Here is a 13,605-nt window from a genome sequence, read left to right as displayed (position 1 = left end):
TTCGATGCGAGTCACGATGCACAATCACAAGGTTACGTGACAAAGCAAGCCTTTCCAGAAACTAAAATTACCTCTTGGGCGACCAGTTGGGACGTAGGTTGACGGACGTTTTACTTCCATATTGGGATTAGGAGGAAATCCTCGTCCAATTGGAAGTATATTTCTTCCTGGACCTCGTGGTCTACCTCTAGGCCTAGCACCACGACCTCTAGCAGACATGTTTCCATTGCTGCTACCGTTTGATACATTTCCGTTCGTAGCATACATGGTGGGAATACCAGCAGTAGAGACAATGGACGAAGACGAGTTCATGTTGGATGCTGGTGGTGGTGGTGGCAGAGACAAGAACCTTTTGATTAACAGGTTTTGCTCTTGAGATCCAATAACGACTCTACTCTTTTCGGTAAAGGTGCTACTAGCGATTTCCGAAGCGACGTGAGTTCCTAGTGCTTTCAGCTCCTTGAGTTTTCGATTGGCATTTTGACGGACGTCACGGACTTCACTATGAATAGCTTTCAGACCATACGAGTGTGGATACATAGCTGGGTTGGCTAATACACGACTGATGGCCGGGACTTCTGAACCACCAGCAGTAGTATGGATAGGGTGTGGTGGTGATGGTGGATCACTCGTTTCGTCAGTGGAAGGGAAGCCACCTTCATCTTCGTCGTCACCAGAATATACAGAGTATGCGAGACCACTACTAGTTCGTGAACGACCGGGGCGAGCTGGGCTATTGTTTGCGGTGCTTCGGGGAGGGCTGTTGGCAGCACTGCGAGCTGTTGATCCTCGTGGTGGAGAGCCTCGTCTGGCCTTCATACCACGGATTACGTCTCGTATGCGTCGAGTTTCTCGGACGGAAGTTATATAGTCAGCCTTGACTTCTTTGAATGGTCGATCTAGCCAACCACGATCCATTCTCATTTGAGCGAATGCAAGCCTGGTACGCATGTGTCGTAGCATCTAGGAAAGACAAGGGATGGTGATTGGTTGAGCGAAACACGGTTTGAAACAAGACCAAACAAGAGCGCAACAAAATCAATAAAAATGGTTGAACGTCTTTGCAAACTATACCTTTTGAATGTCGGCCTTCTTTTTCAATGTTTGCCTGGATTCCACAGCTTGAATATGTAAGGTTTCGTCGGCTAGAGTAGCATTGGAGCTGTTTGATCTGGCACGTTGGCTGCTCGCAGTACTTGACCCATTCGGGTTAGAGCCATGCCACTCTGGCGAGCTTGAAGAGGTTGTAGCGAGGGAAGGAAATGCAGTATTTGCACCGTAATTTTCAAATGGGCCATACTTTATCGGCGGTGATGGTGTCCTCTTCTCGTTCAGGGCGTCAAACTTGCTGGAAGACGCACCTCCTGCAAGTGCAAAATTACGTGTCATGGTCGCCATGTCTAGGGGGCGAGGCAACGTCCAACGCTCTATATTCGGCTGGCTACCTTCTTGGAAAACTGAGGGTCACAGGTGTTTCTGATTGGCCACAGTCTTGCTTGAAACAAATGAGGACAAAGAAACAGCAAGTTACCAAGATAAACTGTGATTTTACGCGTTGCCAATAAAATCTAGATAAATAAAATATACTGTCAACACGTATAATCCCTCTCCATTTTCGGTTACTTTGCTTGATGAATCGTACCTCAGTCCCTTTGACTTTGATGCAATAACAAGCAGTCCCTGTCCTTTGGACGACGTAAAAAGGGTGATGGCATCTCCTATAGAGTTCTTTATCCATGCATCTGCAGGAAACAGTAAGTCTCCCTAGAACACGAGCAACGCGATGCCAAAAGTTGACAATTAAACCAACTTGAAGTGATAAAGAGGTGGATCTGCTCCATTGCATGCAAGCTCACCTTTATTTCTGCCTCCTAGATCTAGACAAGAAGATCGAGACGATCGAGTCACTGGAACGGTCGCTCCAGTCCTCTCCCAACATCGTCGAAGTAATGACTTTGCCCCCACAGATTTTATTTCTGACCAACACTCGTTTATTTGCTGCTTTGATTACCACCGTAGCGAATCAAATCTAACTTATCATTCACTTTATAGTCATATCAAATTGAATCCTTGACGGAGTCGCTTTCACGGGCACTAAAATCACCACAAACGAGACTCTCACAAACTGCCTTGTCTGTGATATGTCTGGTGCTGCGAACACTACCAGCGCCACCGCCGTTGAAGACTATAATACCTATACTACTTCCGACAATGGTGGAACGACTCTCAGATAGCAAGGAACGAGTGCGAGAGCTGGCCACTACAGGTTTGGTCGAGTTATATAATTTGGCCTGGAATCACGCCATGCATACAGGAGTAGGCGCTGCAGATTCGATGGTGGGCTATGTAGAAAGAGTCATCAAGACTGAAGGATTTGGTCACAAGACTCCAAGAGGCCGTGAACAAGTAGGTTTCCATGTAGGGTTTTCCGGACAGATCTCATCTAATCTAGTAATCTGACCTCTTTGTTAGAGCATAATTTGGCTGCAAGAGTGTGCGAATGCCATACCCGAGTTCCCTGTAAAGACTTTCATTCCAGCTCTTGTAAAATTACTGGAGGATGCACAGGAAGGAGTTCGTTCTACCAGCAGAGACGTCATCATCTCCATATACAAGTAAGTGTCATTGAGATACGACGACGATACATACATTTTTCCTGATCTTTCAACTAGTTCTAGCACATCTCGAACTCTGCAGCACGACATTCGAAAAGAATTCGGCAAGAAGACGGTTAGACCTGCCGTAATCGAAGCTGTACAGTCGCATCTAGTGGATTTGGCTGGTGGATCTACAGATCAGCTTGCAAGTGAGGTGCGTTGCGAGTGCTAGTTCGTTCGATTGCACCAAAAACGACATGGCCTGACAGTATCCTGTAGAGCAAACTTAGGAAGCCATCCAGTTCAAGTACATCACAGCTGCCTATTCTACCACATCCACCAGAGACACCAATGAAAGGAATCACTTCAGCACCAAGTGGTGGCGGAACTGCCGCGCCAGAACCTGATCCGATCATGGTACCGTTTATTTGATCCTATCTCTCACAATTCCGTCCTCAGCTAACTTTAAAATCCAGGTATCGTCGGTACGTGAGCTTGATGCTGAGATCGCTACTATTACCAGCTTCTTCAAACAAAAGGAGACAGAGGAGAATTGGGAAGATCGAGATGTTGCTTTGCAAAAGATACGCGGCCTATGTCGTGGTGGTATAGCAGAGCTAGAAGCTTGTGGGCCATCTATTAAGGCTCTGTTGGATCCTATGGTGAAGTCGGTATGGTAGCAAACGTTTTGGGCATCTTTTTCCACGCCAACAATATAGGCCGACACAATCCTCTTCTGCGTCTAGGCACAAAGTCTTCGGACGGCTCTTGTAATGTCCTCATTTATTTGCATATCAGACCTCGCAACATACCTTGGACCACTTATAGATCACATTGCAGAGCCCCTGGTCATTGCCCTCATTAAAAATACAGCAGCCGCAAAGAAACTAGTTGCAACTGCTGCTTGCCAATCCCTCAATACTGTATTAAAAAACACTTCATACTCATTTCGAAACTTATCGCATGTAATGGCAGCCCTTTCAGACAAGAATGCCGCAGTACGTGGATATGCTGCTATAAGTGCCAAGCTGTTGATTGAAGAATGTATGAAAACAGAACTACATCGTAGTAGCTTCGAACGTAGTGGTGGGCTAGATTTCGTAGAGAAGGCTCTTAAGAAGGGTCTAGGTGATGCAAGTGCTCCAGTTCGAGAGGCATCCCGTGACATTCTGCTAATGTTACTGCAAGTTTGGCCAGACAGGATTGATAGGTAAAGCTTGTTGGTTGAATTTACGAAACATCATCCTGCATTGTAACTTTACTTTTGTTGCCTCAACAGTTTGATTGATACTCTCGACCCAGCAACCAAGAAGGCCGTAGCAAGAAGTAAATCAGCTGTGGGAAAAGGATTCTCACTTGCTTCTCAAAGTGGACCACCGCCTATCTCTCGAAGTGCCTCAGTCAGATCACCTTCGTCTCCAACACATAGATCAGCTCGCATTGACAGTACATCGACTCCAGCACCACCTCGCACTGTATCCGCAACCATAACGAAATCGTCTCCCACGTCGCATATAGCAGCAACGCCAATACCAGTTAGAGTCCATGTTGATCGTTTTATCGACCGTTTCACGTCTGGAGATGTCAGAGATCGGCAGGCCGCAGTAGACGAAGCTGTGACGAGTTTAACAGCACACCCGATATCGTTTCCATCACCCAAAGCGTCTATACTCTCGGTTGGCAATGCTCTAATTTCACTTATGAGTGATCCTGATGCCAAAGTCTCGACCCGAGCTTGTAATTCCAAAGCTTTGGATGTTTTGATTGATCACGGTGTAACTACAGTAGAAGACATGGTCGCTATATGTGTTCCTCTAGCTGCTAATAATCGTGTTGGACCATCAGCATATCTAGATCACATAGGTCGTGTCTATCCAGCGGATGTCAACTTGGCGTCCTTGGTATCGATTTTGGCAGTACCAGTTGCTGCCAAGACACCAAGCAAAATAGCAAAGAGAGCCAGCTCAGTGTCTCTAGCGTGGGAGCAGGACACGAAAATAGAAGTAATCAAAAGAGCTGGGAATATTGTCTGTGACAAGTACAAACGAGACGAGATCAACTCATATTTTAGTGACGCTGCTAATGCCCGCCTTTGGATTACTCGACTGGTGCCAGTATTGAATGCCATCCGGACAGACTGTGAAGGTGCTTGTGATGTACTTGAGCTGATACAGGCATGCAATCCTGTGGTCTTTGATAAATGTTTGAGCACCTTTGATGAAAGTGTCCAAACGTATCTGCTCGAGCTCTTCCCTAGTCTGGTTCCAGAACAGCAGGAAGATGACGAGGCTGAAGATACTAAAGTAGAAGTAGAAGAAGGGGATCGAATAGAGTTGATGAATGATGCCAACTACGATGATGGAGAACAAGACTCAGAAAGGACGCCTACAAGAGTCAAAATAAACCATGACCAAATAGGGACTACTATAAAACCAAAACTGGAGCTAGGGTCATTCAAACATTTGGTCGCAGGCACACAGAGCTCAATAGCAACTCCTCCTCATAATGGAGGATCAAATACTTTCAACTTGTTGGACGATCCCATAGACTGGTCACCACCTGGAGATGACGATGACGATGATGGAGACGATAGTAATCCATTTGGTAGTGACGATGACGGTCTCATGGACGAAACTGCACCAGATGACTTTGCTGATGTCTCCATGTCTCGTAATTCTGTGATCATTTCTTCATCAAGACCGTCGACTACGGCAAGTAGCATACCAACGGAAGATGTTCTGAATGGCCTGATGGAGTCTACGCTGTCTATAAGCCCTCCAATAACTAATAGGTCTTCAAGCTCTGATATAGAGCTGTTGCCTCCCTCTCAGCCAGCATCACGCCCTTCATTAATCTTGGATCCAACACCTAAATCATCTGTACCTATAAATGCGCAATCTAAACCACCAGCAGGACTAGTAGGATTACAGACATCCCAAGACCCTGCACGTTCCTCTATAATTGATCAGAGTCGATCAAGACTTAACGGTGTATTAAATGAAAGGTTCTTGTTTGACGGTGCAACTCCAACGCCTGCAAGACCTAAATCATCGGATTACGAAAGGATATTGCCTGCCTTGCTCAGTCAACTGAGAGCTGGTGAAGCTGATCGAGATTGTGCTCGACGACTTCTTCGAATAATACGATCAGTTCCATCATCAGTGGATGATTCAAATGATATTGTGTCGTCGCCTGTTGGTAGTCGTGTGAATACTTTATGGAGTAGTTGGGGCAGTGAGTTTGTAGATAGTCTTGTGTCTGGTCTTAAGAAGGGCATAAGTGTATGTGACATGTTATTAATCATTGAGTTGTTACAATATGTGTGCTAAACATGAACTCTCCGTTTAGGACATGACAATGTCAGAAACTTTACTCATCTTACTAAGTGATATGCTTGACCGTCACTCCTCGTCTTTTATTGGTCGAGAGAAGAATGTTTTGGATGTTTTAATTGCCTGTAGAACAGTCAAGAATGACCAGGTATATTATGATGCTTCTGAATTGGTCGATGAGCTAGAATGAAACAACATTCGCTCTATGTGCTTAAACCACGATCACTGTTTTTTAGGTATGCGGTGGAGCAGAGACTGCACTACGGTCTTTTGCACGCCATTTAGACCCTTTAGTTTGTATGGAAGCATGCTTTGGCCTGTTCGATGATGTAGAACTCTATCCGACATCAGGAGGACCTACTACTTCTGTAAATGAGATACAGAATCGACCAGCTCAATCTGGATTTCATGCTCTAATTCTTGTGATATCCAATTTGAAGAATGCTATTCCTGACGTGTGGACATCTAAATTGGTTGATTTGGCCGTTCGTGTATGTGTCTTCCTTTGCATTCCTGAGCCTTATTTTTTCTCGTTTGATTGAACCAGATCAGTTTTATCTCACTGTTGCCTCTATATCCTAATAGGCAATGTCATCTCCCGAAACCCAGATTCGGAAATGTGCTGTCGAAGTACTCGCTGAAATGCAAAAACACATTGGTGAGACGGCCTTATGGAGGCTGTTAGATGGTCGTGTGAAGCCAGATTTGAAAAAACTAGTCAGTTTGTATGCAGACAAGCGATCTTTTACACAGTCTGTCTAATAATTTTACAAGCTTATGGTATATTCTCCATTTCTAAACGAAATAACAACCCCCCTCTGTGTATATATACAAGACTTGTGTGTAATTCTTAGTTCTCTTCTTTAGCCTCTGGGGCAGAGTTCGAAAAGTCGTAAGCTACTTCTCCCAATAGTGTGAGATCGCAACCGCTGTAGTTGTTTGGTGTTAGCACCTTGTTTTTGGAATATGTCACTGTCAATGTTCACAACGTACAATGCTTCATCTTCTTCATTTGTCCGTAAGTTCAGAACCGGGATGAGTGAAAATACATATGCCAGAAGTCCTACAATGGTAACATTTATTAGAAAATCCGTATTCCGGGGGTTTTTGGGCGAAACCCTTTTCGAACCTGTCCAAAAGAACGCCCACGAACCACAAGTAACAAGACCTGGGTGGAGATGGGCGGGAGAAAAAAGTGAGTGTGCGCGTCAAAGAGGGGGTGGAGATGGGCAGGGAGAAGAAAGTGAGAGTGCACCGCAGCGCACTCTCGTTTTGTCTCGGCTCATATCCACTGGTAACTGCTTCAATTCTTTGAAAGTATGGAGTCACCTGCTAGCTGTATCCCCATCTGTCTATAATTAGAATCTACCCACCCTGTGAAGTGTTTATGAAGAAGTGAAGTGGATATTTTAGGGTACTTTGTAAAAGGGGTTTCTCATCCACTAAGCAATCTTAGCAACTTGACGAATCAACCTCATCGAATTCGAAATTTCAAAGGTTACCTCCAAGTCCAGCAGTCCCGTCGAGAGAGATTGTGGATTGTGTGGAAAAAAACCCTGTTGTGTAGATCCTTGAGTTCTGGTTCAATTCACAAACGCAGAAAACCACAATAAGTCATACCAGTCAAGATTGTTCCAACCATTCCAGCCACACCGTGCACAGGGAAAACATCTAGAGTATCATCAAAACCAAGTTGTCCCTTCAAGAAACATGCATGGTTTCCTAACACTGCTCCCAAGACTCCAAAAATGATAGAATAGTATGGGGTCGTAAATCCAGAGCCTAGCAAACAAATTGTTAAGCGGGAAGTGGAAGAATTAGAGAAATGTCAGCTTTACCTGGTGTGATGGCTACTAAACCGGCAATCGCACCACTGCAGAAGCCTAGAGATGTGAATTTCTTGTGGATTCTATGGAGAGGCAAGGCATGAGCATAACCGGACATGATCTAATCTCTACAGTATTCAACCTGTAGTCATAAAAGAGCCAAGCCATTCCTCCTGCAGCGGCTGCTGTGTTCTAATGACGATGACTTGACCAGTTAGTGTTTTCGTGTGTGAAGAGGATCACACTGATACGTACTGTGTTGATAGCGGCGATAACAGCACGTTGATTCATAGCTAAAGCGGATCCACCATTGAATCCAAACCATCCAAACCACAGCAGTACGGTTCCAAGAGCCATTAATGGCAAATTGTGTGGTGTCGTGTTTGGGGTTCTTCTACGGCCCATTACCAAAGTCATTGCTAGACCTCCCCATCCTGCGATTGAATGTACAGGTTGTCCTCCAGCTATATTGACATTGGGTTGGCTGATTTTGGGCGACCCCGAATTGATTCTCGACGCAAACACGTACCAAAGTCTTGGTATCCAAGAACGTGCAACCAGCCGTTAGGTGACCAGCACCAGTAGGCAACAAAGTCATCTAAATTTTAGACATTTTAGCAAGCAAAGAAGAATTTCGGGTTCATCTCAACAAACTAGACGTACAGACAATTGTCGTCCACAAGAAGCAGAATAGGACGAAGGGCCCTACACGAATACGCTCCGCAACTGAGCCAACCATGATGGCAGGTGTTACGGTAGCAAACATGCTAAAACATGTAACGATATCGTTTAGGTGTTGTTGTTTTCGAGATCCAATACACGAACGGGCGGAAAGCAAGAGTTGTTCTGCAATTACCATTGGTAGATCATGAAAGCTGCAGCAGGTATGGTAGGTGCCAATGGATGTGATTTGCCGGAAAACAGTCCTGACGAGCAAAAAACACACCAGTTTTAGTTTGATGGCAGATCATAAAACAACAAGTAGCGTGAAGAGCATCAACCAAACATCGGGAAATACAGAGTCGATCGTGCAAAACTCAAAATGTTGCAAAAAAACACAACACTTACCTCTTAACCCAGCATATGAAAAGTCACCAATGAAATTATTCGGACTGACATCACTGAAGGAGAGCGAGTATCCGAAAACGTACCACTGAAATTCACAGAAAACATTTAAAACATTAGATTACGTTCTTTCACATGTCTGTCGCAATAACCGTTTATCATTTTAGCGGTACCTGTATGGATACGACAGCAAGACAAAGCAAACTGAGTAGGACCATATGCTGACTATTTTTGAATTCAATTGTTCCAGCATAAAAGAACCCTTTAGGAGAGAATGGTTGGGGATGTCAGATACACGTTCCAATTTCAAAGATAAGACACAGTCAATTCAGGAAGGTGATGGATCAGTTCTTTCTAATGACGAAAGGAGGAGGGACATACCACAAGCTGGTGTCTATGATGGTAAGGAATGATTGTAAGTCAAGGAACTATCGCGATCTATTCGGAACGAGTCCCGAATCCAATGTGTTAATCCACCGAATACTCTTTTTCTCCTACCATGATCATTACAAGAGCCGCACTAGTCAAGACCCAAGTGGTATCGGCTGACGACTTGGCCATAGTAGCCATGTCGAGTGCCTGCTGGGCTAGTGTTGCTGCTGCAGCTGCCATCGTCTTTGCTGTATTTGACAAGAAATCTGAGAAGTTAGAATTTAAGGTGTGCTTTGTTTTATTGATGGAGGGAAACCTGGAGGGAAACGATCGGGGAAACGATAAGCAAACGATAAGGAAACGAGCAGCAGCTGGATGAAGACTTTATCATTCAGAGGAAGAGCCATTGCAGCGGAACGACGAGGAATGCGACTCTGTCGTGGCATTGCAAAAACACGGTCGACCTTCCAGCTTAAAGTTCAATCTTCATAATCAGTACTGTGTGATCTGTGCCAAGATATTTTTAATGGGCAATCGTGAGGTTTATCAAACTACTAGAAATACAGATTTTTGGTTTTGCTTGTGCTTGTTTTTGCCCTACAATTTGCTCCATTGATTTTACATCATCTGCGAGATTCACGTCGTTTTATGGCACCACCAGGAGGTCTATGAAGCAAGGTCGACAAGTCAGAGACGTTGGATGATGTAAGATCTTACTTAAGCAAAGTAACACATGACAAGACTCAAAACAGTTTCTTACCTGGATTCTTGCAAGATCCTTCCACTAAAAGGAACGAGAAAAGGTTAGAAAAATGTGTAAATTGCTGGTAAATAATAGATCTGGATCTTCAAAATTGACAAATAACGCAGTCCGGAAACACCCGATCTGGTGCGACATTGTTTTGGTTGAATGTTTTGGCATGAGGGGTGAAACGAGATCCCTTACCGCATCCATTTGATCCCACACTTGTTGCATAGATCTTCGTGGCCAGGTGGCCCATGCCTGTATAGTGGTTCAAAGGGCTTGTTAGGAAGTTTGCGAATATTGTTTCTGAACCAACCAAGCAAAACTTTGCGAGATCAGAACAGCGACGAGAAAGACGCAAACAATCGGCACCTCCACATTGGTGTGACGGTAGAGTTGCAGTACATGCACATTCGTAGACCGTTTTCATCCGTGATGCTGACGATTGCGGTTGATCGAGCCATACTGGGACCTTTTGACTTCTTTTTATTGACTGAGGATGAGTCATTGATGTTGACTGTCGAGTCATCAGAGTCAGATCCAGAGTCTACACGAGGTTGCAAAAGTTTTGGGATATGTTTAGATCTTGTGTTACCAGTGTTTTGTATATCCATATGCACGATAAAGTGAAGGCGATTATTACCATGATTTCCGTGTTTTCGTTTTCGTATTGGACTTCCAAAGAGAGATGGCGATGGAGAAGCCTTTGATCCACGGCCATCTTGACTGGCCGGAGGCGTTGGAGCGAGAGCTTCACGGATGGACTTTCCGAAAGCCTCCCATTCACCTTCGTCATCACTAGGGAATTGATCAGAGCTCCATCCAGACCAATCGTCCTCGTCGTCATCAAATACAGTGATCTCTGTCGGGTTGTTTACGGATGCAGTCATTGATACTTTTGAGAGCTGTTGTAAAGATCTGTGTGTCGATCCAGTGAGAGACAAGACGGAATCATCTATAAAATCTGTGGTAGAATCCAATACACGTTTGACATCAGTATATACATGTTGGTCATGTTGATCGTGCCACAATTGTAGATCGTCTTCGCTGTCAGCGTCATTTCCATCATCGAATATAGATGGTTCTGGAGGAGTCAATGGAAGCCTGTATGAGATCTTTTTATAGGATCTTTCTGGGGTTGTTGTCTTTACAGGTGATTCTGACAGACGTCGAGCCGACTTGTAAAGGATCACTGCAGCACTATGTAGATCCGAGTCGGCTACAGGCGAGGACGGAGGAGATGGAATACTTTCACCATATGGATGATAGCTTATGTCCAACAGCGGTAGTGGTATCCTCTGAAGAGTTGCCATTGTCGATTGTTGGTTGGATTTTGCTTTATGGTGAGGATACGATCGATACGGTGCTAGATCTACTACGTACGGACGATATATGGCTTGATGGATTGCTGGATGGCTGAGGGCGCTACCTTATAAGGAGCTTCATTGTTGTTCTTGGAGTTCTCGTTGACGCAAAAGCTGCTGGAAAGAGAGCAAGTTGGAGCACAGACCAAAAACCTGATTCGCACTCACACTCGTCTCGGTAGGCAATGATATAGATAAGTCCTCAACTGTTACAATATATCGACATAAAATCACGCTCTAGAACGCGTTGCAGCGCTGTTACAGACTCGCCCTGTCACGGATTGACGTCCGAGGCTCATGATGACACAATGACCACAATCTACCTCTCTTCAAGCTCCACGCAGCTCAAGTTTGATCTTCATTCTTCTGCCAAGCATTTCTGCGCGTTGATCTGTAGTTGTGCACTGTTTGATCTTATCTATTCTTCTGGCATATCGACATCTTGATCAACTGGCTCGACCACTATATTATTATTCAACAAGAGTTGGATTGCAGCTTCATCACCACCAACTAGGATCTGAAGAGCTCCTGGCGCTTGTTGCACAGCTGGTTCAACGTTACGTTCGTCATACCACGATACACGTCGAAACACTGCCCTCCACAATCCAGTATGCTTTATACATTGCACCTTCCTTACACCACCAACAGCTCCGAATTCACGTCCGATCTGTGGTTGAAAGTTGGGTCGAGGGATACCTTGTACATCGACAATCACAGACCTCCAATGTGACCTAGGTGGGTAGTGCGGAAACATGACTACAATCCCTGCATTGGCATCTTCAGGACCTTGCCTATGCCATCCCGAGACAAACCCACGCCACCACCCGTACCTAACAAAAGGAGATGTCCTTATGATGCAGTTCGCTCAAAATAAAAAAGTCTCCAATATTCATGACATGAGACACAAAAGGATTGCATGAAAATTCTCACCCATAAGATGGTCTCATTCTCCATTGAATTTCAACCTCATCTCCCGGTTTCAGATTTCCAGGCATCCATGCTTGTTCTTCACGATCTGACGACCAATATAAAGGTGGTGGAGTACTAAATAAATCTCGAGCATAATATTCACGAGGATCTAAATCTAGTAACTCTTCAGGTACTCGTCGAAATCGATGTCGTTGGGTCAATGGTATAGATTCTTCGGCGATAGGTTCAAGTGGATTTGCTCCCATCTCTACGTCAGGAGTTGGGGGATGCTGTACTATAACTCGTTGACCTGATCGGGCTCTCAAAAGCGGTTCTGGTTTGTATGTTATCAGGAAGGATTTTGATGGTTTGTTGTAAGTAGCAAGTCCTATAAAAGCACTCATTGGACGGTCCTGTTACGTAGATTTGCGTAAGATAAAAGCAGTAAATTCGATGCTCCAAAGCTGCAGTCATAAAGACTTACAGAGAGAGAATTGAGTACATGAATGAATCCACTCCAACATCCACCTTGAGCAATAAGTCTATATGCTTGGCGATAGGATGCAGGCAGAGGTATTCCAGGGTGTTGTCTGACGCTATGCCGACATGGACATTTGGTCAGGACCTCGCCGGCCTCATCTGCATCTCCAACACCAGCAGATATCTGATATGTGAATGCCGTGCGTTCACATTTGCCATTCCAGAAGAACCAAGGCCAGTCAGTTAGCGATAATTCGCGCCATAGAGCCTTGATGAAAACGAATGTTAAATTGACTTTAGCTGACTGTTGAGATTTGGGCCCTGCAATTATCAAATGTCAAGTGTTGCGCATTTGATTTGAGAAACAGACGTATCAACGAAGACTAAAAGGGCATTCTCATGCAAGACATCTCTCACCAAAAGCAGATGGAAGTAGCTTACCTCATCTTCAGTCAGGTCTTTGAAGAGTTTGTTGCTTGCCCCGATGTGAACCAAACTCGATGCGTCCAGCTGCGCCAAAATCAGCTGCAGTACGTCAGTGTGCAATTCTACTAGAGTGATCATTTGCATTCTACTAACGCGATGATTCGCATGTTCCCTTGAGTTACAGGTTCCAAAGAACTGACTTTACCCTTTGGTTTTTGGAAATGGTCGCTCCTGAAAGACCAGAGGCAACAAACGGACAGCGTGATTTGAATTTACAGGCAATCATATAACGATGCATTCAGACATACATCGACGTCTTCTATGTTTTCTCGTGACTTGTTCACGTTGCAACGATCTATTATTTGCATCACCTGAAAAAAACAAGGACTGTATAAGCTCAACAAACAAGCATCTCTACCCCAAGTAAGTTCCTCCCTATGATCTTCTCTCATCCGAACGCTCCAATCGTCCTCCTTTTGGTCGACCAAA

General features: G+C 44.7%; 3 protein-coding genes across 3 annotated transcripts; 1 reads left to right on the top strand and 2 right to left on the bottom strand.

Moving 5' to 3' along the window:
- Positions 1-1,708: 1,708 nt before the first annotated feature.
- Positions 1,709-6,691, top strand: SmJEL517_g06137 (uncharacterized protein; the record flags this gene model as incomplete). Its single annotated transcript, XM_031172063.1, has 12 exons — positions 1,709-1,754; positions 1,876-1,946; positions 2,053-2,406; positions 2,473-2,615; positions 2,679-2,811; positions 2,877-3,014; positions 3,074-3,268; positions 3,344-3,807; positions 3,877-5,878; positions 5,946-6,077; positions 6,166-6,420; positions 6,515-6,691. The coding sequence occupies 12 exons, from the start codon at positions 1,709-1,711 to the stop codon at positions 6,689-6,691; spliced, it is 4,110 nt and encodes a 1,369-aa protein (XP_031021964.1).
- An 88-nt stretch (positions 6,692-6,779) lies between these two features.
- SmJEL517_g06136 (uncharacterized protein) lies at positions 6,780-9,432 on the bottom strand (the record flags this gene model as incomplete). Its single annotated transcript, XM_031172062.1, has 13 exons — positions 6,780-6,858; positions 6,923-6,992; positions 7,550-7,711; positions 7,768-7,838; positions 7,898-7,947; positions 8,011-8,219; positions 8,285-8,353; positions 8,419-8,522; positions 8,612-8,681; positions 8,824-8,908; positions 8,994-9,082; positions 9,202-9,214; positions 9,319-9,432. 13 exons carry the CDS (start codon positions 9,430-9,432, stop codon positions 6,780-6,782), a joined length of 1,185 nt encoding a protein of 394 aa, XP_031021965.1.
- A 2,287-nt stretch (positions 9,433-11,719) lies between these two features.
- SmJEL517_g06135 (uncharacterized protein) lies at positions 11,720-13,260 on the bottom strand (the record flags this gene model as incomplete). The annotated part of the gene is made up of 4 exons (XM_031172061.1): positions 11,720-12,131; positions 12,232-12,623; positions 12,695-12,958; positions 13,132-13,260. The coding sequence occupies 4 exons, from the start codon at positions 13,258-13,260 to the stop codon at positions 11,720-11,722; spliced, it is 1,197 nt and encodes a 398-aa protein (XP_031021962.1).
- Positions 13,261-13,605: the final 345 nt, after the last annotated feature.

The sequence above is a fragment of the Synchytrium microbalum genome (assembly GCF_006535985.1).
Source record: "Synchytrium microbalum strain JEL517 chromosome Unknown SmJEL517_scf0080, whole genome shotgun sequence".
NCBI classification, from domain to species: domain Eukaryota; kingdom Fungi; phylum Chytridiomycota; class Chytridiomycetes; order Synchytriales; family Synchytriaceae; genus Synchytrium; species Synchytrium microbalum.
Note: the sequence above shows the minus strand (reverse complement) of the source record. Positions and strands in the feature narration are given on the sequence as shown.